The 18,595-nt window shown below is 42.6% G+C and overlaps 1 protein-coding gene across 1 annotated transcript in view; it reads left to right on the top strand.

Annotated features, from left to right (window-relative positions):
* Positions 1-18,595, top strand: part of USP10 (ubiquitin specific peptidase 10) — a 72,799-nt gene that overhangs the window by 27,436 nt on the left and 26,768 nt on the right. The window contains exons 2-3 of the mRNA XM_060083188.1: positions 6,700-6,768; positions 14,116-14,176. Coding sequence (XP_059939171.1) covers positions 6,700-6,768; positions 14,116-14,176 — 130 coding nt within the window. The remainder of the gene's footprint in view (positions 1-6,699; positions 6,769-14,115; positions 14,177-18,595) is intronic.

Genomic DNA, 18,595 nt, shown 5'->3' on the forward strand with positions numbered 1-18,595 from the left:
AATGTAACTACTTATTTTAAAAAAACTCTTGCATTTTAAAGATAGAAAGTAGGTCCGATTAGGGGCAAGAGGATGTGATTCATGTGTGTTTTGTTGGAGTTGTTTATTGATATATGTGGGCTGGTGTTACAGGAATTACATTGGAGTTCAGAGCAGCTCTGGCTAGCAGTTTGTCAGGTGTTAAATGATACTTTAGCGTTGCATATTTGATAGTTGGCAGTTGCTTATGGTATCTTTTTTGGATTAAATGTTTTCATCAAGTCCTAGTCTCTGTTGTCAGGGAGATCTTGAAACTAACATAGATGCAAACACAACTTTGCAAAATGTGTATATTTGAATAGTTGTACAATGATTTGTTTACATTGACTTTTTACAATTAATATTTTGAATAGATAGTTATTTATATGGTTCAGAACTAAGAACTCTGAAAAGATATACGCTTATTTATATGGTTCAGAACTAAGAACTCTGAAAAGATAGATGCTAAGAAATCTCACTCCCCGCTCCACTACCTCCACAGGGATCCGCCCTGCCCCCAACTCTGAATAGTCAAGGGTTTTACTCCCTTCTTGGTACCCTCTCCAATATCTATCTCTTTATGCAAACACAAATCAATATTTCTGTTTTCCTCCCTTTTTTTTTAACCTAAAGAATGTTTTCTATTTAACAGTGTCTTGGAGATTTCTTTTTTTTTTTTGCCATGAAAATTTCTTTGTTTTTTTTTTAACATCTTCATTGGAGTATAATTGCTTTACAGTGGTGTGTTAGTTTCTGCTTTATAACAAAGTGAATCAGCTATATCTATACATATGTCCCCATATCTCCTCCCACCCTCCCACCCTCCCTGTGTCTGGAGATTTCTGCTCTCTGTACTTGCTCTTTCCTCAGCCCCACCCCCCCACCCCACCCCACCCACCCAGTGAGTTTGGTGTGTGTGCTGTTCGTTTTGTTTTGGCCTCACCACACGGCATGCGGGATCTTAGTTCCCTGTGACCAGGGGTTGCACCCGTGCCCCCTGCAGTGGAGTCCTCACCACTGGACTGCTGGGGAATCTGTGCCCTGCCCCCCCCCAGCCCCCCACGTGGATTTTGTAATCAGGTTAAAGATACATATCCGGGAAGTTGTTAACTTGAAGTTGTAATGAGAAAGCACATTTAAAATCTATAGCAAAGTTTTTCAAATAATACTTTACAAATAAAGAATTAAGTAAAAATAGTAAAATTGAAAATAATAGAAAAAGGCTTTCCCTGGAGCCTTTCTAAGCATTCTGACTGTTGACCATGAGGTTGCTCCCAGCAGACTGGCACAGGGACTTGACAAGAAGGCTTGCAAGTGTGGGGGGGGGGTTCTATCGCCCCTCCCCCTCCATTGACAAGATTTTATTAAATCTTTAGGAATTTTAATTCTCTTATTGGATTGGCCAATTTCTCTTTTTTAAAAGACGTTATATAGGAACTCAAAGAAATTTACTTAGAAATGTGATTTAAATGAGCATTTCATTAATATTTGTTTTTCCAAGACAAAACCAGCCTAGGGACTTCGCTGGTGGTGCAGTGGTTAAGAATCCACCTGCCAGTGCAGGGGACATGGGTTCGGGCCCTGGTCCCAGGAAGATCCCACATGCCATGGAGCAGCTAAGCCCGTGAGCCACAACTACTGAGCCCACATGCCACAACTACTGAAGCCCACACACCTAGAGCCCGTTCTCTGCAACAAGAGAAGCCACCTCAATGAGAAGCCTGGGAACCTCAACGAAGAATAGCCTGCGCACAGCAATAAAGACCCAAAGCAGCCAAAAAAAAAAAAAAAAAAAAAAAACCCAGCCTAAAGAGAATAACTTAGACCCAGCAATCCCACTGCTGGGCATATATCCAGAGAAAACCATTATTCAAAAAGACACATGCACCCCATTGTTCATTGCAGCACTATTTACAATAGCCAGGTCATGCAAGCAACCTAAATGCCCAGCAACAGACAAATGGATAGAGAAGATGTGGTTCATATATACAATGGAATATTACTCAGCCATTAAAAGGAGTGAAATTGGTCATTTGTAGAGAAGTGGATGGACCTAGAGACTGTCATACAGAGTGAAGGAAGTTAGAAAGAAAAACAAATGTCGTATATTAACGCATATATGTGGAACCTAGAAAAACGGTACAGATGAACCGGTTTGCAGGGCAGAAATAGAGACACAGATGTAGACAACAAACGTATAGACACCAAGGGGGGAAAGCAGGGTGGGGTGAATTGGGAGATTGGGATTGACATATATACACTAATATGTATAAAATTGATAACTAATAAGAACCTGCTGTATAAAAAATAAATAGATTAAATTAAAAAAAAAAAGAATAGGGGCTTCCCTGGTGGCGCGTGGTTGAGAGTCTGCCTGCTGATGCAGGGGACACGGGTTCATGCCCCGGTCTGAGAAGATCCCACATGCCGTGGAGTGGCTGGGCCCATGAGCCATGGCCGCTGAGCCTGCGCGTCCGGAGCCTATGCTCCTCAACGGGAGAGGCCACAACAGTGAGAGGCCCGCGTACTGCAAAAAAAAAAAAAAAAAAAAAAAAAAGAATAATTTAGCAATCCTATAGAACCTTCAGTTCTCATCCTAATGTCTTCCCCACATTCTGAATTAAAGTAGTCACTTAGAAGGTAGAGTGGATATCTTTTACGTGGACAACATTTCTACTGTTGGTATTAAATAAAACAACATGAGTCTTCATGTTTGCATTGGGCTTCACAGCTACAGTGTCAATCATCTTTTGGATCCTCTTTGTTGCTGCTCATGTACCTCCTGAATTCATTTTCTGGAATTCTTAAGCAGCCCACCCCACCCATCCCAAGGGTGTATGAGTGTCAGAGAATTATTTTGCCTTTTGCACTTAAGTAATAAACTATAGAATAGAATTCTATGAAAACAAAAAATACTTTTTTCTTGGAACTTTCAAGGCATTGCTGTCTTGCTTTGTATTTATTTTGTTGATTCTACGTTAAAATCTTCTGTTGAGCTTGTAAATTTTGTAATTTAAATTTAATAATCTTCTGATTTCTGTGAATACTTTCTGGTTCTGTAATTGGTCCCCCCTCTTTTTAAAAATAAATAAATAAATTTATTTATTTATATTTTTGGCAGTGTTGGGTCTTCGTCGCTTCGCACAGGCTTTCTCTTGCTGCGGCGAGCGGGGGCTACTCTTCATTGTGGTGCGTGGGCTTCTCACTGCAGTGGTTTCTCTTGTTGTGGAGCACGGGCTCTAGGCGCACGGGCTTCAGTAGTTGTGGCGTGCAGGCTCAGTAGTTGTGGCATGCAGGCTCAGTAGTTGTGGTTCCTCGACCAGGACTCGAACCTGTGTCCCCTGCATTGGCAGGTGGATTCTTAACCACTGCGCCACTGGGAAGTCCCGGTTCCTGTTTTTAAATAAAAAAAATTTTTTTTTATTTGTCTGTACCCGGTCTTAGTTTCAGCATGCAGGATCTTCGTTGTGGCATGCGGGATCTAGTTCCCTGACGAGGGATCGACTCTGGGCCCCCTTCATTGGGAGCATGGAGTCTTAACTATTGGACCACTAGGGGAAGTCCCTAATACGTCCTTTTTTTTTTTTCATGGCAATCTGCTTATTTTACCTGCTAGAATTTCTTTCAGGATACAGATTAGAATTTGAAGTTCTTTTCTGTTTCCTATATTTTGTTTACGCAGATTCATTTCACCCTCATTTTAATAGTAACTCTCTTTATTGCTGTTGATTGCTCCCTCATGTGTCTTGTGATTTCTTGTTGTCCATTCACATTCAAGGGCTGAAATCATTAGTATTTTCGTGGGTGTGTTCCCTTGGCAGGTTGGAAGTTTACTATTTCTCTAACAGGCTTGCCCTGTGAATATTTCCATTCCCCCTAAAAGTTCCCGTGTGCCTTTTTAAAAATAATTTCCTCCCCAGACCTTGACAACCACAGGTCTGTTTTCTGTCCTTAGAGTTTAGCCCTAGAATGTTATATAAGTTCAGTCATGTAGCTTGTGGCCTTTTAAGTCTAATTCTTCACTTAGTGTGATGCTTTGGATAGTCACTGAGTAGTAGTTCATCATGTAGATGTATCACATCCACCTCTTGATAGACATTTGGGTTCTTTTCAGTTTTTGGTAGTTATGAATAGAGCTGCTGTAAACTTCAGCATACAGGGGTTTTTTGTTTGTTTGTTTTGTTTTGTTTTTTGTGGACATAGGTGTTCATCTCTCTTTGGTAAGTACTTAAGAGGGGGCTTCCTGGGTTGTATGGTAAGTAACTTTATAAGAAAGTGCCGAACTCTTTTCCTGAGTGGCTGTATCCTTCCGCATCCTTAGTTGCTTCACATCCTTGCCAGCAGTTGGTATTGTCTGGAATATTTTCTCCCATTGTATCGCTCATCTTTTTTTTTCTTCTGAGTAAATTTAAAGGTTTATATCTAGACTTACAGATCTCTCTGCAGTGGGACTATGAAGGCATGCCAGGCAGCAGTGTCATTTCTTACCCCACCCCACCTTTCCTTCTTGTCATTTAAAGATAACTTTCCCTTCCGTTGCTTTGTGTTATGCTGGAGTGAAATTAAAATAAGCTTTCCCCCAGTTTTGGTGATAAGTCTAATTAAGCTCACAATATTTCAGAAGTATTTCAGAAGAAGACTGTTTCTAAGTTGTTTTTGGGACTCTGCATTTTCACCATTACTGTCAGTGCACACTTTCTTTGTGGACTTTTGCAAGTATACGTAAATATTATGTCAAGACGTTTTTGTTTTTAATATATATTCACGGTCTTGGTAGCTACTGTGAAAGAGCCCTCCAAAAAAATGTTTTCCCCAGAAATACTGGTGCATTCCTTTTTTAAAAAAATAAATAAATAAATTTATTTATTAGGCTGCGTTGCGTCTTCATTGCTGTGCACGGGCTTTCTCTAGTTGCGGCGAGCAGGGGCTACTCTTCGATGCAGTGCGCAGGCTTCTCATTGCTGTGGTTTCTCTTGCGGAGCACGGGCTCTAGGTGCACAGGCTTCAGTAGTTGTGGCGCACGGGCTTAGTTGCTCTGAGGCATGTGGCATCTTCCCAGACCAGGGATTGAACCCGTGTCCCCTGCATTGGCAGGCAGATTCTTAACCACTGTGCCACCAGGGAAGTCCCTACTGGTGCATTCTTACCAACAGATTTTGAGACTTAGTTTCCATTTACTCAGTTATAATAATGATGGTTATTATCTATTTATATATGTTTAGATACTGTAAATTTCCCCACAAGTTGTTAGACTGCAGTTCTGTTAGAGGAACCACGACTCTGCTTTTGCCATTTTTATATCTAATACCGATTGTTGTGCATGACACTTAATAGGCTCTAAATAATTATTAAGTGAGTGATTCTCTGTTGTAGAAATCAGGTCATACTGATTCTTATCAATGACTTGTTTCTTGAAGCTTCAGGGAGAATATGAGCTGCTTGGCACTCGTCAAACTTACTTCCTTGCGGGTTAACCAGTTTTTCAGAAAGTAACGTTCAGAATTCTATGAAGTGAGAGTTCACAGCGAGGTTTGTGTCTGTTGAACAATATGTTTATCTGTGTTTCACGTTCCAGTGTATTTCTAAGGTAAAAAAATTACACATATATTTTTAAAGTTCATCCACCACAGTCATTAACATTTCCCTTTTTTGGGTTCCCCTATCTTCCCGTTGGAACCACGTTTTCTGCTTTTCTTTAATACGTATGGTAGGGAAAGCTGAAAAGGAGGTAGTGACATGAGTCAGCCGAAGGGTAAATGGAACAACTAGAAATGTTTGTGAACCAAAACAATTCTCCTGCAAGCAGGAGTCTACTTACAAGTTTGATGTACAGAGTTGACCTGTTTCAAAGTGTTGCCGAGCTGTGGTCCTAAGCCCCGGCTGAGGCCACCTGTCTACACCAGGGAGGTTCTTTTTCTGATCAGATTTTTGCAGCCAATAACAAAACTGATGCTGAGACTGGAACGGCACAAGCTTTATTCAATGGCCAAAGAATGGAGAAGCAGGAACCTAGTTCCAAATCAACTTCTCAGCGCAATTTGGGCAGAGGTACCAATATATAGGAGGGTCAAGGTAAAAGAGAGGGATTTGGAAAGAGTGGGAGGAATATTCATGACTTACTAGAGAACAGGGGTGTGGTTTGGACCTGGGACTGTCGCAGTTCTCCTTTTCAGTCCTGGTATGGACTTTCTCAGTTGTCATGGCAGTCCTCCACTGCGGTGCAGGTGGGTGGGTCATGTAGCGTGTGCTCACCTATTACCATGAGAATGTAATGAGACTCAACTTCCGCTGGAAGTCACATCCTCCGCCATCTTGGGCCTTGTTGGTTCTAACCAGTTGTTTTTTCCTCTTTGCAGCTTCCTCCCGAAACTTAGATAAGAATAAGGTTTCTATTTGAGGGAGGGGCAGGGACATGATTCTGGGGCAACAGCCTTGGTAACAAAAGTAAGCTCTGTTAACCTTAGGCTGTTCTTTGACAATTTATGGAAAACCTAAGTATTTTATTATTTGTAATTGGAAAACACTCCATCTAGAAATCTGTTGCAGATCCTTGATTTGTTTAACGGAGAAAGGGTCTTAGGGGTTCTGGCCCAATTATTCATAGGATTGAGATATAACACTTTTTTTCTGAAACTGTATGATTTGTGTATTTTATGTGATCAGTAATTCTCTTTTTTTCAGTATATTTTTGGAGATTTTAGCCCTGATGAATTCAATCAGTTCTTTGTGACTCCTCGCTCTTCAGTTGAGGTAAGACACAACTTTGTTTTATTGAGTACGTGCATTTAATTGATGGTTATGTGTTAGTTCTGTTTTTTAATTTATGCCTTTTGATGAGGAGTTCCAGCGTACAGAAGAGTGTAGAGACTAACATGAGAAATGACTGAACCCACCAATCAGATTTGACTACTCTTAACATTTTGCTATATTTATAAATAGCAAAGCATTACAGTGGAAGCCCCCATTGTATCCTCTCATTCTTCTTCTCCAGAAATGCTGACTCTGCTGAAATTGCTCAACATTGTTTCCTGACTATGGTTTTCGCCTTGTACTACGTACATATGTATTGATAGATAGTACAGCGTATTGTTTTTGTGGTTAAAAATGTCACATAAGTGATTTCATACTGTATTCATCATTTTGTAGTTTGCTTATTTTAAGTTAAATATTCTTTAGATTTATCTGAACATTTTGTTCTTGGTCTTTGATTTTAATTGTTAAATTTTTTGTTTGTTTGTTTTGGCCGCGCCCTGCGTGGTTTGTGGGATCTTACTTCCCCGACCAGAGCATGATCCTGGGCCCACGGCAGTGAAAGCACTGAGTCCTAACCACTGGACCGCCAGGGAATTCCCCGTTAACTGTTAAATATTGAACATACCTTTTCCCCTGTTGAGGACTATTTAAGACTGTGCTTCTTCCACTGTTACAAAAATGTGGCAGTAAACATATTTTGTCATGTCTCCTCATGCTCCTCTGTGGGTTTCTCCAGGAAATATTCCTAGGAATGGAATTGAGAGGCTCTGCAAGGAATAAGAATCTTTAGTTTTATTACAGACTTTGCATCTGCCTTCTAAGTGGTTTTAACAGTCTCCCTTCCCATCAGCAGGGCATGAGGGTTTTTAGATCTCATTTTTTAATACAATTCTTCTTTTTTCTTTGGAGCTGCTTTGGCTTTTCGTTGCCGTGCACGGACATTGAAGTGGCTTCTCTTGTTGCGGAGCACGGACTCCAGGCACACGGGCTTCAGTAGTTGTGGCTCGCGGGCTCTAGGTGCGCAGGCTTCAGTAGTTGTGGCATGCGGGCTCAGTAGCTGTGGCTCGCGGGCTCTAGAGCGCAGGCTCAGTAGTTGTGGCGCATGGACTTAGTTGCTCCACGGTGTCTGGGATCTTCCCGGACCCGGGATTGAACCCGTGTCCCCTGCATTGGCAGGTAGATTCTTAACCACTGCACCACCAGGGAAGTCCCTAAAAAAATTCTTGCTAATTGTCAGCATAGACATAGTTAAAATTTTTGTTAATCTGATGGGTAATAAATGGATCTTCATTATTTTAATTTGCATTTCGAGATTACAAACAATTGAGCACCATTACATTACTCATATGTCTGTTGGCAGTGTAGATTTCTACTTTTCTGTTAATTACCTGGTCTGTACCCCTTGTCCATATTTTTATCAAATGGCTTATCTTTTTTTAAATTGATTTATAAGATTAATAATCTTTGGGAGTACATTTTTTTTTTTTTTTTTTTTTTTTTTTTTTGCTGTACGCGGGCCTCTCACTGCTGTGGCCTCTCCCGTTGCGGAGCACAGGCTCCGGACACACAGGCCCCGCGGCCATGGCTCGCGGGCCCAGCCGCTCCGCGGCACGTGGGATCCTCCGGGATCGGGGCACGAACCCGTGTCCCCTGCATCGGCAGGCGGACTCTCAACCACTGCGCCACCAGGGAGGCCCTGGGAGTACATTTTTAAGTTTTAATGTTAAATGTATTGATTTTTTTCCCTCATGGTTTGTGGATTTTTTTTTTTTTTTCTTTTTTGCGGTATGCGGGCCTCTCACTGTTGTGGCCCCTCCCGTTGCGGAGCACAGGCTCCGGATGCGCAGGCCCAGCGGCCATGGCTCACGGGCCCAGCCGCTCCGCGGCATATGGGATCCTCCCAGACCGGGGCACGAACCCGTATCCCCTGCATCGGCAGGCGGACTCTCAACCACTGCGCCACCAGGGAGGCCCGATTTTTTGTTTTTTTAAAAATATCTTTAAGAAATTCTTCCTTTCCTTGAGGTAATAAAGACATTTAAAAAGTTTTAAAGTTTTTGTTTCAGTTTAGTATATAATGAAACTGAGATTGTGGTGTTGATCGTGTGTGTGTGTGTGTCTGTGTGTGTGTCTGTGTGTGTGTGTTGGGGATGTTAACCTCCCCCCACCCTATGGCAATAGCAAGTTGTCCCAGCACCATTCAGCCTTTGCTGGGGTGCCACAGTCAGGCCGCACATCTCCACATGGGCTCAGTGGGTTCTGCTTCCCCTGTTTTAATTGCAGCAGCTTTACAATCAGTCTTATGATAGGACAGGCACCCTTTTATACTTACAGGTATTTTGTCTCTTATTCATCCATAACTCTTCCCTAGGAATTTATGATAAGCACTTGAGGTTCCATGAAAAATCCTATTGAATTTTCAGTTGGAATTGTGTTAAAATTATGCATTAATTTGTAGGAGAGTTAACATCTCTATGATAGTTTCCTGAACAGGATTGTGCTATATCTCCACCCAGGTCCTCTTTTATGTCCACTCTTCATGTGATTGATGGTTACTATTTTAGTTTAATAAAAACTTATCTGGAACATTTTTTCAGATTGATGTTTTAAATATGAAGACTGTTGAAATTGCATTGAAAAGGAGAAAAGGGAGAAGTAAGTGTATATATTAAGTAAAATCTTAGTTAACTTTTAATGAAATCTAACTAGCCTTTTAGACTCCTTAATTTTGGATATTTGCATGCATATTAGATATTCATGTATGGAGTTCTTTTGTTTGTTAAAATGGGGCAGGAGAAGTTAAGTGCTTAAAGTAGGGTTAGGGTCTGGGTGGGCCACCTACATGTGACCTTGGCAAGTCCTTGGCTCTTCACCTTGGCTTCTGGAATTCTAAAATTTTTTAGGATTGTGGAAGTAGGACTAAATGAGAACATTTTGAAAGCATTATGTAGGCTATGCAGATATAAGAGAGATTTATTGTTTTCTTCACTTGAGGAAAAAGATATCAGAGGAGATAAAGCTTATATCAGGTTTTATTTTAGAAAATGAACAAATTCAGCTCAATGCCATCTCTGTCTCTTGTGTTTGTTGATGTTAGCAGTTATGATTTTAAGAAATCTAAGGATATGAGCTGGGGAATAGTGAAAGCTAGATTATATATTGTATTTACTCAGGCAATAAAATGTATCTATGCATTTTAGAATTCTGTGGAGTAAGGATTGAAGTTTAGTCTTTTTTTTTTTTTTTTTTGCGGTACGCGGGCCTCTCACTGTTGTGGCCTCCCCCGTTGCGGAGCACAGGTTCCGGAAGCGCAGGCTCAGCGGCCATGGCTCACGGGCCCAGCTGCTCCGCGGCATGTGGGATCTTCCCAGACCGGGGCACGAACCCGTGTCCCCTGCATCGGCAGGCGGACTCTCAACCACTGCGCCACCAGGGAAGCCCTGAAGTTTAGTCTTTAATGATTTAACAAACAGTTAGTTAGGACAAACATAATCAAATCCTATATTCCCCAAGTGTTAGTGTTAATTGACGTTGTACTCTGTGTACTATCTAATGATTCAAGTTTTAAACAGTTTCTGTCTTGACTCACGCTAAAATATGGTGGTACTTGCTGGGAACGCCACAGTCTAACTGTAACTGTGCTCTTTGTGATTAAGAGTTTAAAAAAACAATAAAAGCCCAATTCTGTACTTTATAGCTTGTCTCAAGTGAGTGCGTGTGTGTGTGTGAGTTTGTGAGCGCCTGTTTGCAAGTAAGTGTCAGAATAAAAACTTGGGCTTTCCTGTGGTATGAAAATGGAGAATGTACAATATATCAAGTCTAAAGAGCTGGGTTCCTTTCTCCCTTTGCTACTTAAACAGGCTTGATGGTCTTGGGCAGTTCCCTCCATCTCATTGTGCCTTTTTTTAAAACTGTAAATTTGGAAAGTGGAGGATGCTTATTTACCTCACAGAAATGTTGGGAAGCCATTAATGTATTCTGTAGTATTTCGTGTGTACCAAATGTTAGTAGATACGAAGGATTTTGATAGTAAAGTTACATCAAACTTTAAAAAAATATTTATTTATTTATTTGGCTGTGCTGAGTCTTAGTTGCAACACGTGGGATGTTCAGTTGTAGCATGCGGGATCTTCAGTGGTGTCATGCGAACTCTTAGTCGTGGTATGTGGGATCTAGTTGCCTGACCAGGGATCGAACCCAGGCCCCCTGCATTGGGAGCACGGAGTCTTATGCACTGTGCCACCAGGGAAGTCCCCAGACTTTTTATTTGTGGAAGCTGTAGTTGTGTGTCATCAGTGTTTGGGGGGAGGTATGACAAGTGTTGACTATCAGAATCACATATGGTCCAGTAACCTGCAAAAGAGAGACACAGGCTAATTAACATGATTAGGCTGAGTTATCTTTCTCACTGTATAATTATTATAACACAGGGGGCTGGGTTATAATAGTAATATCATCACATGGGACATGGACTGCTTAATGGGGGTGGTGTGTGGTTGCACTGGTGGGTGAGGAATGGTTATCTCATTCCACTGCATAATCATTTGTTTGACCTTTTATCTCAAAGGTAAAATAATTGCACCTCATACCTTCACAGTTCCTTCCATGTGGCCATGGCATAAATTAGAACCCTGTCGTATATTTTTTTGGCTATTAGGAACTTTAAAGTATTTTTTCTCTGCTTGGGACCAAGGACTGAGAAACCAAATTTGAGAAATACAGGGTGTTAAATTGTAAAAACAGTCTAACTTTCTACAAAAGCATCATACCTCTCAACTGAGAGTTTTGATATCTTTTCTAAAGCTGTCTTCCAGTTGATAAGCCAGGGCAATGTAAAAATGAATTTCTCCAACTTGAAAAAATATACAGTATACTTACTGAATAAGCGTATTTTGAGCTCCAGTCATAATCCTATTATATTGGTGTTCAAAAATAGGGGGAGAATGCTTATTGTTCTTGAAACTTTCCAGAAACTCAACATTGGGCAACTCATACTCCTCAACCAGCCGTGGAATAAACAAGCCCAGGGATAGCATAGTGCAAGCTGTAGAGGTGTGTGCGTGCATGTGTGGGTGTGTATAGTGATGCAGAGTTAAGACAGTTATTCTCAGTGGTTTGGTGTCTTATTGGGATTTCAGAGGGGAGATTCAGGGTTCATGAGGGTCTTTTAGAGAGAGCACGATCAATAAATAGTGGCAGCACCCAAAAGATTGTAAAATATTACCTTCTTATTGAAGGGCCCGGGTACTGACCTCACAGTATGATAGCACTATTTTCGGACTGAGTCGATTTGATTTTGTATCTGATGTAACTAGCTTTCTTTCTTTCTTCTTTTTTTTTTTTTTTGCGGTACGCGGGCCTCTCACTGTTGTGGCCTCTCCTGTTGCGGAGCACAGGCTCTGGACGCGCAGGCTGAGTAGTTGTGGCTCATGGGCCTAGCTGCTCTGCGGCATGTGGGATCTTCCCGGACCAGGGCACGAACCCGTGTCCCCTGCATCCGCAGTCAGACTCTTAAACACTGCGCCACCAGGGAAGCCCTAGATTTCTATTTTTTACACTGCTCAGTTTGCATTTGTGTGTGAGATTTTATATTTTTGCTGTGCTTTTAAAATTCTCTATTCTTATAAGTAACTATGAGAACTTTGAACACGTCTTACACTTTTATTCTGCTGTGTATTTATTATACCCACTTACCACAGACTAAGGGGCATCTTACAAGTGACAGAGGTTCATTGCATTAAAGGTGCCGTGTATGAGGCTATAGAGTAAAAATAAAACACACATTTTTTCTGTGCCTGAACTCACTCCAGCATTCAGTAATTCCCACAATTATGCACTTACCAGATTAGTAAGTCAAAATAAATGTCTTAAATACACTAACAGGAAATGGTAGTATTGCCCTGGCGTGTACCAGGCGCTCTGTTTTCAGATCCTGCCTCTACCACTCCCTAGATTTTGTGGAAGTGCAGTGTGATTTTAAAAAACAAAGTAAAATACTTTGAGCACCTTACAACTGTGTAATTTTCATCACCAGGGGGCACCCTAGTATCACTGATGGAAACAAAAAGGCAGTTCGGTGTATGGGCGTTTGCTAAACGTCCTGCGTGACGGCCGAGTGACACCACCCTGATTAGTGGCTTCCCCAGACGCACCTTTCTGCTCCGTGTGTCCACGCCAGCGGTAAATGCTGGGGCACCGGGTGTGAGCGTTTGGATGTTATGTGGAATGGTCTTGCGCTGCAGGTGCCAGGCCAAGTGCAGCCCACCTGGGCTTTGCCGTGATGAATGCTGGGGTGCCCCCGTGTGGTGGAAACTTGTGCTGCTCTCAAGTCCAGAAAGCGGTCAGTTCCTTTCAAATCTGCCTTTGTTTTCTTAGCTTCTTATTTGTCATTAATTCTCTCAGGCGAGAACTTTTATCTCTGTGATTGTTGAATTGACTTAGTAAGTTGACTGCAGAAAGCAGCTGAGGAAGCCACTTTAGTAGTTCCCAGACAGTCGTGGGCATGGGAATCTCATGGGTGCTCTGAACATCGCAGACTTCGAGAAGTTCTGTGTCAGGATGTATCGATAATTGTTTTGTTCTTTTGTTCTGCTTTCAGGTAGCAATTATCTGTCCACTTAACCTTACCCCTTCCCATCCTAAACTTTCTCATGTCAGACATATCCATTTGAAACATTTCTAACTCCTCTAAGTATTATGGAATAGCTAGGAAGGAAAATTTTGGTATATTCATGATACCTTCCTGCATTTACAAAGAGCTCAGACACCTGCTATTTTGCTTTCTCTCTTCCAAACAAGGAATGTGATCACTAGCTGTTAATTCAGTTATCTAAGGCACCCTGTTAAAAAGGAAGCCACGATCCCCAGGCTTTTCCTTCTCAGAGGCTTTGTCCACTCTCTGCCCCTGGGCCTGGTTCCTGCCTCTGGCTGAGTGGACATGTAGTGATGGTGAACGTCAAGCGCAGATGGCCACGAAGACTCTTGACTAGTGGATGGAGAAAGACAAGCACTGTTGTACTGGTGGGCAGTCTGCAGCTCCTGTGAAATGAAGGGTGTGGCATGAGACTTTTATTGTAGTGGATTGACATGTCCATTGGAGCCCATTTTTATTTTTTGCCTCATTTTTGGATCTGTTTATTAACAATAAATGTTTGAAAGCATTCCAGTGGTGTTTTAAAATGAAGATGTTTAATCTTACTGCCTCTCTGTCTGTGTTATTTTGTTAAAATGTCATGAGAAGGTGCATGGAAAAAGTGTTTTAATGAAGGTTGCTGTAATGAAATAGCATGTTTTGCGTTTTAACAATTTGTTGAATTAAAATTTGTTTTCCGATTCCCTGTGCAGCTTCCTCCGTATGGTGGAGCAGTTCTATGTGGCGCACAGGCCGCTGGTGAGCTACCCGATGGTAAGCTTGTGCTCTCCTTCATTCCCTGACGTGTGTGCTGGGTGGGCAGGCTCCCTGGAAGTGGTGTTCGGTTGGTCCATACCTTTTGGATAAGCATTCCCTTATTGCTTGATGTTTTTGCTGTAAGCTATAGCAGGTTTAATCACCGAACCACTTTGACGAGTGAATTAAAGTTTTTTCTGTGCTTCAGAGTGCCAGACGTGCAAAGGTGAGTTAAGGAAATAGTTGCTCATTTCTGTTTTTTTCCTAACAGTCCTCAGTGACAAAGATATATATTCCTTCATAGCCAAAGCTCTTTGTAAAGGTTCTGAAGTGAGCTTTCTCTCTGGATGCGCTGGCTGCTGGGTCCAGAGCTGGCGATTCTCTGAGCATGTGCTTTCTGCCTGGTTCAGTGGCAGCTCGGGTCTGTTGTCCTGCAGTTTGTGTTTATGTCCCCGTCTGTCACCAAGGCTCTTGGGAATTCAGGTGACCTCTTCACCTCTTGGCCTGTTATTATTGATTGCCTCTGTCCCAGACACTGAGCTGATCAGTGGAGATGGCGGTTGTTGAGATGCAACCCCTTCGTATTATTTAAGTGCCCAGTGTTTCTAACAGCAGGGGCCTTGCACATGTCAAACCTGTTAGACCATTTTTCAGTTTGCATTGTGTTAAAGGTCCTTGCTGGCCTTGGAGAAGCTAAAAGCCTAACGTTTTCTTTGAGAGCAGGGATTTGGTTCCCTGTTTCTTTAGCCTTGTCTGACCTATGAAAGGATTTTATTATAGTTTAGATTTAAATATAAACCGTGAAGACTATGTAAACTTTGTCTATAGTAAAATGAGAAAGTGATTATATCTAAAATTATTAGCAACTTTGTAAGGAACGTAAGGGAGAGAACAGTTCCAATGATGGCTTAGGACGACAGTAAAGTAAGCGATGCTACAGGGACCCACATGCCCTTGCAGGGCCACCCAGCCTCCAGAGTGGCTTTGTTATCTGTGGGTTGAGGTTCTCCCTATCTTCGTGTACTTGGTGCATAGGAGGTGTGCCACAGGTGTTTACTCAGTGCTTAAGAGATGTCTCATTATTTTCCCTGTTATAATAGTCCTTCCATCCTGGTCCAGGTAGTGGCCTCACCATCCTCCCAGTCGCTTAGGCTGGAGATGGAGGCTGCACCTCCCCCTCCTCCCCTCGTCCAACCCCCCAGTGTTCCAGTGTCACTCGCCACTAATCCATTTCCTTCTCTCTCTCGCCACATCCCTCCTTCTAGGCTGGCATCCTTGCTCAGTTACGCTTCTTGGCTCTTTTTTTTTTAAAATTATTTTTGGCTGCGTTGGGTCTCTGTTGCTGTGTGTGGGCTTTCTCTGGTTGCAGCGAGTGGGGCTACTCTTCAAGTGCTGTGTGTGGGCTTCTCGTTACGGTGGCTTCTCTTGTTGCGGGGCATGGACTCTAGGTGCATGGGCTCCAGTAGTTGTGGCGTGTGGGCTCAGTAGTTGTGGCACACGGGCTTAGTTGCTCCATGGCATGTAGGATCTTCCCGGACCAGGGCTCGAACCCGTGTCCCCTGCATGGGCAGGCGGATTCTTAACCACTGCGCCACCAGGGGATCCCCTTCTTGGCTCTTTTTCTCCATTCTCTCCTCTCTCTTCTCAAGTCCATCTTTTAATCCTCCAGAAACACGGCTGCTCACACTGTTAGTGACAGGCCAGCTTAAAGACCCCTTTTCTCCAAGGCGTCTTCTGCTCTGTTTCCGTTACTTTTGTTTCTCCTGCAGTGCAGGCTCACTCTGCCTCCCTCTTTAGGCTGAGTTCAGCTGTGGGTGGCAGAGACCACAGTTCATCCGTTTCTGCGTTTAGCAGCTGCACGGTATAGTATCTGCCGTGCTGTAGACTCTCAGGATGTTCTTTTTTTTTTTTTTTTTTTTTGCGGTACGCGGGCCTCTCACTGTTGTGGGCTCTCCCGTTGCGGAGCACAGGCACCAGACGCGCAGGCTCAGCGGCCACGGCTCACGGGCCCAGCCGCTGCGCGGCATGTGGGATCTTCCCGGGCTGGGGCACGAACCTGTGTCCCCTGCATTGGCAGGCAGACTCTCAACCACCGCGCCACCAGGGAAGCCCTCAGGGTGGTTTTGGATGAACACTTTAGAGAGACTTGTTCTATTGCCCACCATGGCCAGCGACTCACGCTCTTGGCGGGGGCTCCTGCACGGCGTGCCTTTTATACTGCTGCCTTTTTTAAGTCAGTTCCCAAAGCGGGAAATAGCCCCTACTTCTCACCACCCACCCCATCTAGTTATCCTGTCAATTCCACTGACCTCTCTCTAGCTTCTGATCGAAGTAGATCTCTTTTCCCTGTGTCAGGAAGCATTCTTTTTGTAAAGCTGTTGAGGCGTCCTCTTACCCACCCTCTGCGTTGTCATCTCCCGTCTTAAATGTTTGTCTCCCTAGTAGATGTAACTCCTTGAGTCAGAGACCTTGCCTTACCTCTGTACCCCACCCCCCTCCCCGATAATAAGTGCTTTGCACATAGCTAGGTGCTCCGTGATTGTTGAATTGACTCACTAAGAGTTGATCGGAGAAATCAGCCGAGGAAGCCACTTAAGCAGTAGCTCTCAGACAGTCCTGGGCATGAGAATCTCCTGGGGGCCTCTGAACATCGCAGACTCCGGGACCCCATCCGGGCACCCCAGGCCACTGTACCGTGTGTGCTACAGTACGCAGACTTTGAGAAGTGATGTGTTAGGATGTAATTGTTTTATTTGAGCTGGTTTTCCTTCCTTCAACAAATCCACTGCCTGCATGACCTGAGTGCTCAGGAGCTTCCAGGCCTTCCACCACTCTTCTGGCTTGACAGGTTGGGCCTAGTCCTGACTTCTCTGCCCTGGAGTGCAGTGCACGTGTGTGTCCATGACCAGTGTTCCTGAATAAGAAAAGGAACTGTTCTGGGTAGGAATCAGACTTCCAGGGATGTGATCAGATACTTTGTTGGGTAAATGTTTTGATGACAACTGTAGCATATTGAAATGGTTCCGTTAATGTCACATCACATTCTAGAATGTTCTGTGATACGATAAGATTAATAATTGAGATGTGGAAGGCACTGTGTCTATTGGAAATAATCAAAATCTGGCACTCACTGCATGATACAGCACATACTAATTTTTAGTGTGATTCACAAGGTACATCACAGTCTCCAAAGGACAGTCTCCTCATGCCCAGTGTCCTTCACTTCTTCAGGTCTACCCATTTCAGTCCACTTAGCAGCATTGTACCCTTGAAACCTCACAGGATAGGGGATACCTGGAAGCAGACTGGACACTTCACTTTTAGGTATAATAATAGAGAAATTAATTTCTCTGTGGTGATTGTTTTCAAAATAAGGAAACAACAGTTCAGCTCTCAGGGGCCAAAGGATTCAAATTGTCCTATTGGTGGCTTTATAGTAAAGCCTGCTGTTAGGCATATCCATCATTAGTATTCTTTTTTCAGGAACTTTTTGTTTGTCAGGCTGTTGTATTCCCCCCACCCCCAGGGCATGTGATATCAAAACAGATGGAGAATTAGGAAACTGTTTAGGGCCCTGGCCCCTCTGTGGGGCTGTTTTTTCTTCTCTAAAAAGACTTCCAAAGTAAAATATATTCAGTTTTGTTAATAGAATATGATTATTTTGGTATGGTGATTTTTTTTTCCCTTGAAATACATACCTTGGAAAAAAAGTGGGTCTCTTGTTCTAGACTTGGAGAAATCTTCAGTTATGCACGAAAAATGAGTTAAAAAGCACGTGTCCTTTCCTTAACTTCTAAATGTATAACTACTTCATCAGATATAAGATGACATTGGTGCTCGGTGTCTGTTGAAAGACTCAGTTGATTCTAAAACTCAACCTAATTTCTGAGATGTGACCCATGGTAAAATGTCCATGTTAGAATGGATAGAATATGTAGCTGGTTGTCAGTGGGGAGAAAGTAGTTGAAGGATTGCAAGGAGATTTTTAAAGGTTTGCAGTCCTAACTTTATCTTTCTGGGATTTTTGGAAGTACCTTCATTACCCATGGAGTTAATCCAGTATGAATTAATTTAGTAGAATTCACATGCACTCATGTAAGGCCATTTTTGGACTTCAGTTAAGGTTGTCAGTAGAGACGATCCGGGAGATGGATAATTTGAAAGAGTGCTTTTGTGTGATTCATATTTTTGGAATTAATTACACGAATTAGAGAAGCCATATATATATATGGCATTGATTTTTAAGTCCCCATGTTAGTCATCTTGGTTTTTTAAAATTAAGTTTTCCAAGATACATATGCCCTAGTCTCCGGCTTATAGAGTTAGCTAATAAAGTCAGATATCATTATTGAGGGATGTGTTTAGGTAGGCAGAATATTATTTGCTTTTTCTGTTATAATTTTCTTTTAATTTCTACCTTCTGAAAGTCTCCCTTAG

This window comes from Mesoplodon densirostris, chromosome 19 (assembly GCF_025265405.1).
Source record: "Mesoplodon densirostris isolate mMesDen1 chromosome 19, mMesDen1 primary haplotype, whole genome shotgun sequence".
Lineage (NCBI taxonomy): Eukaryota > Metazoa > Chordata > Mammalia > Artiodactyla > Ziphiidae > Mesoplodon > Mesoplodon densirostris.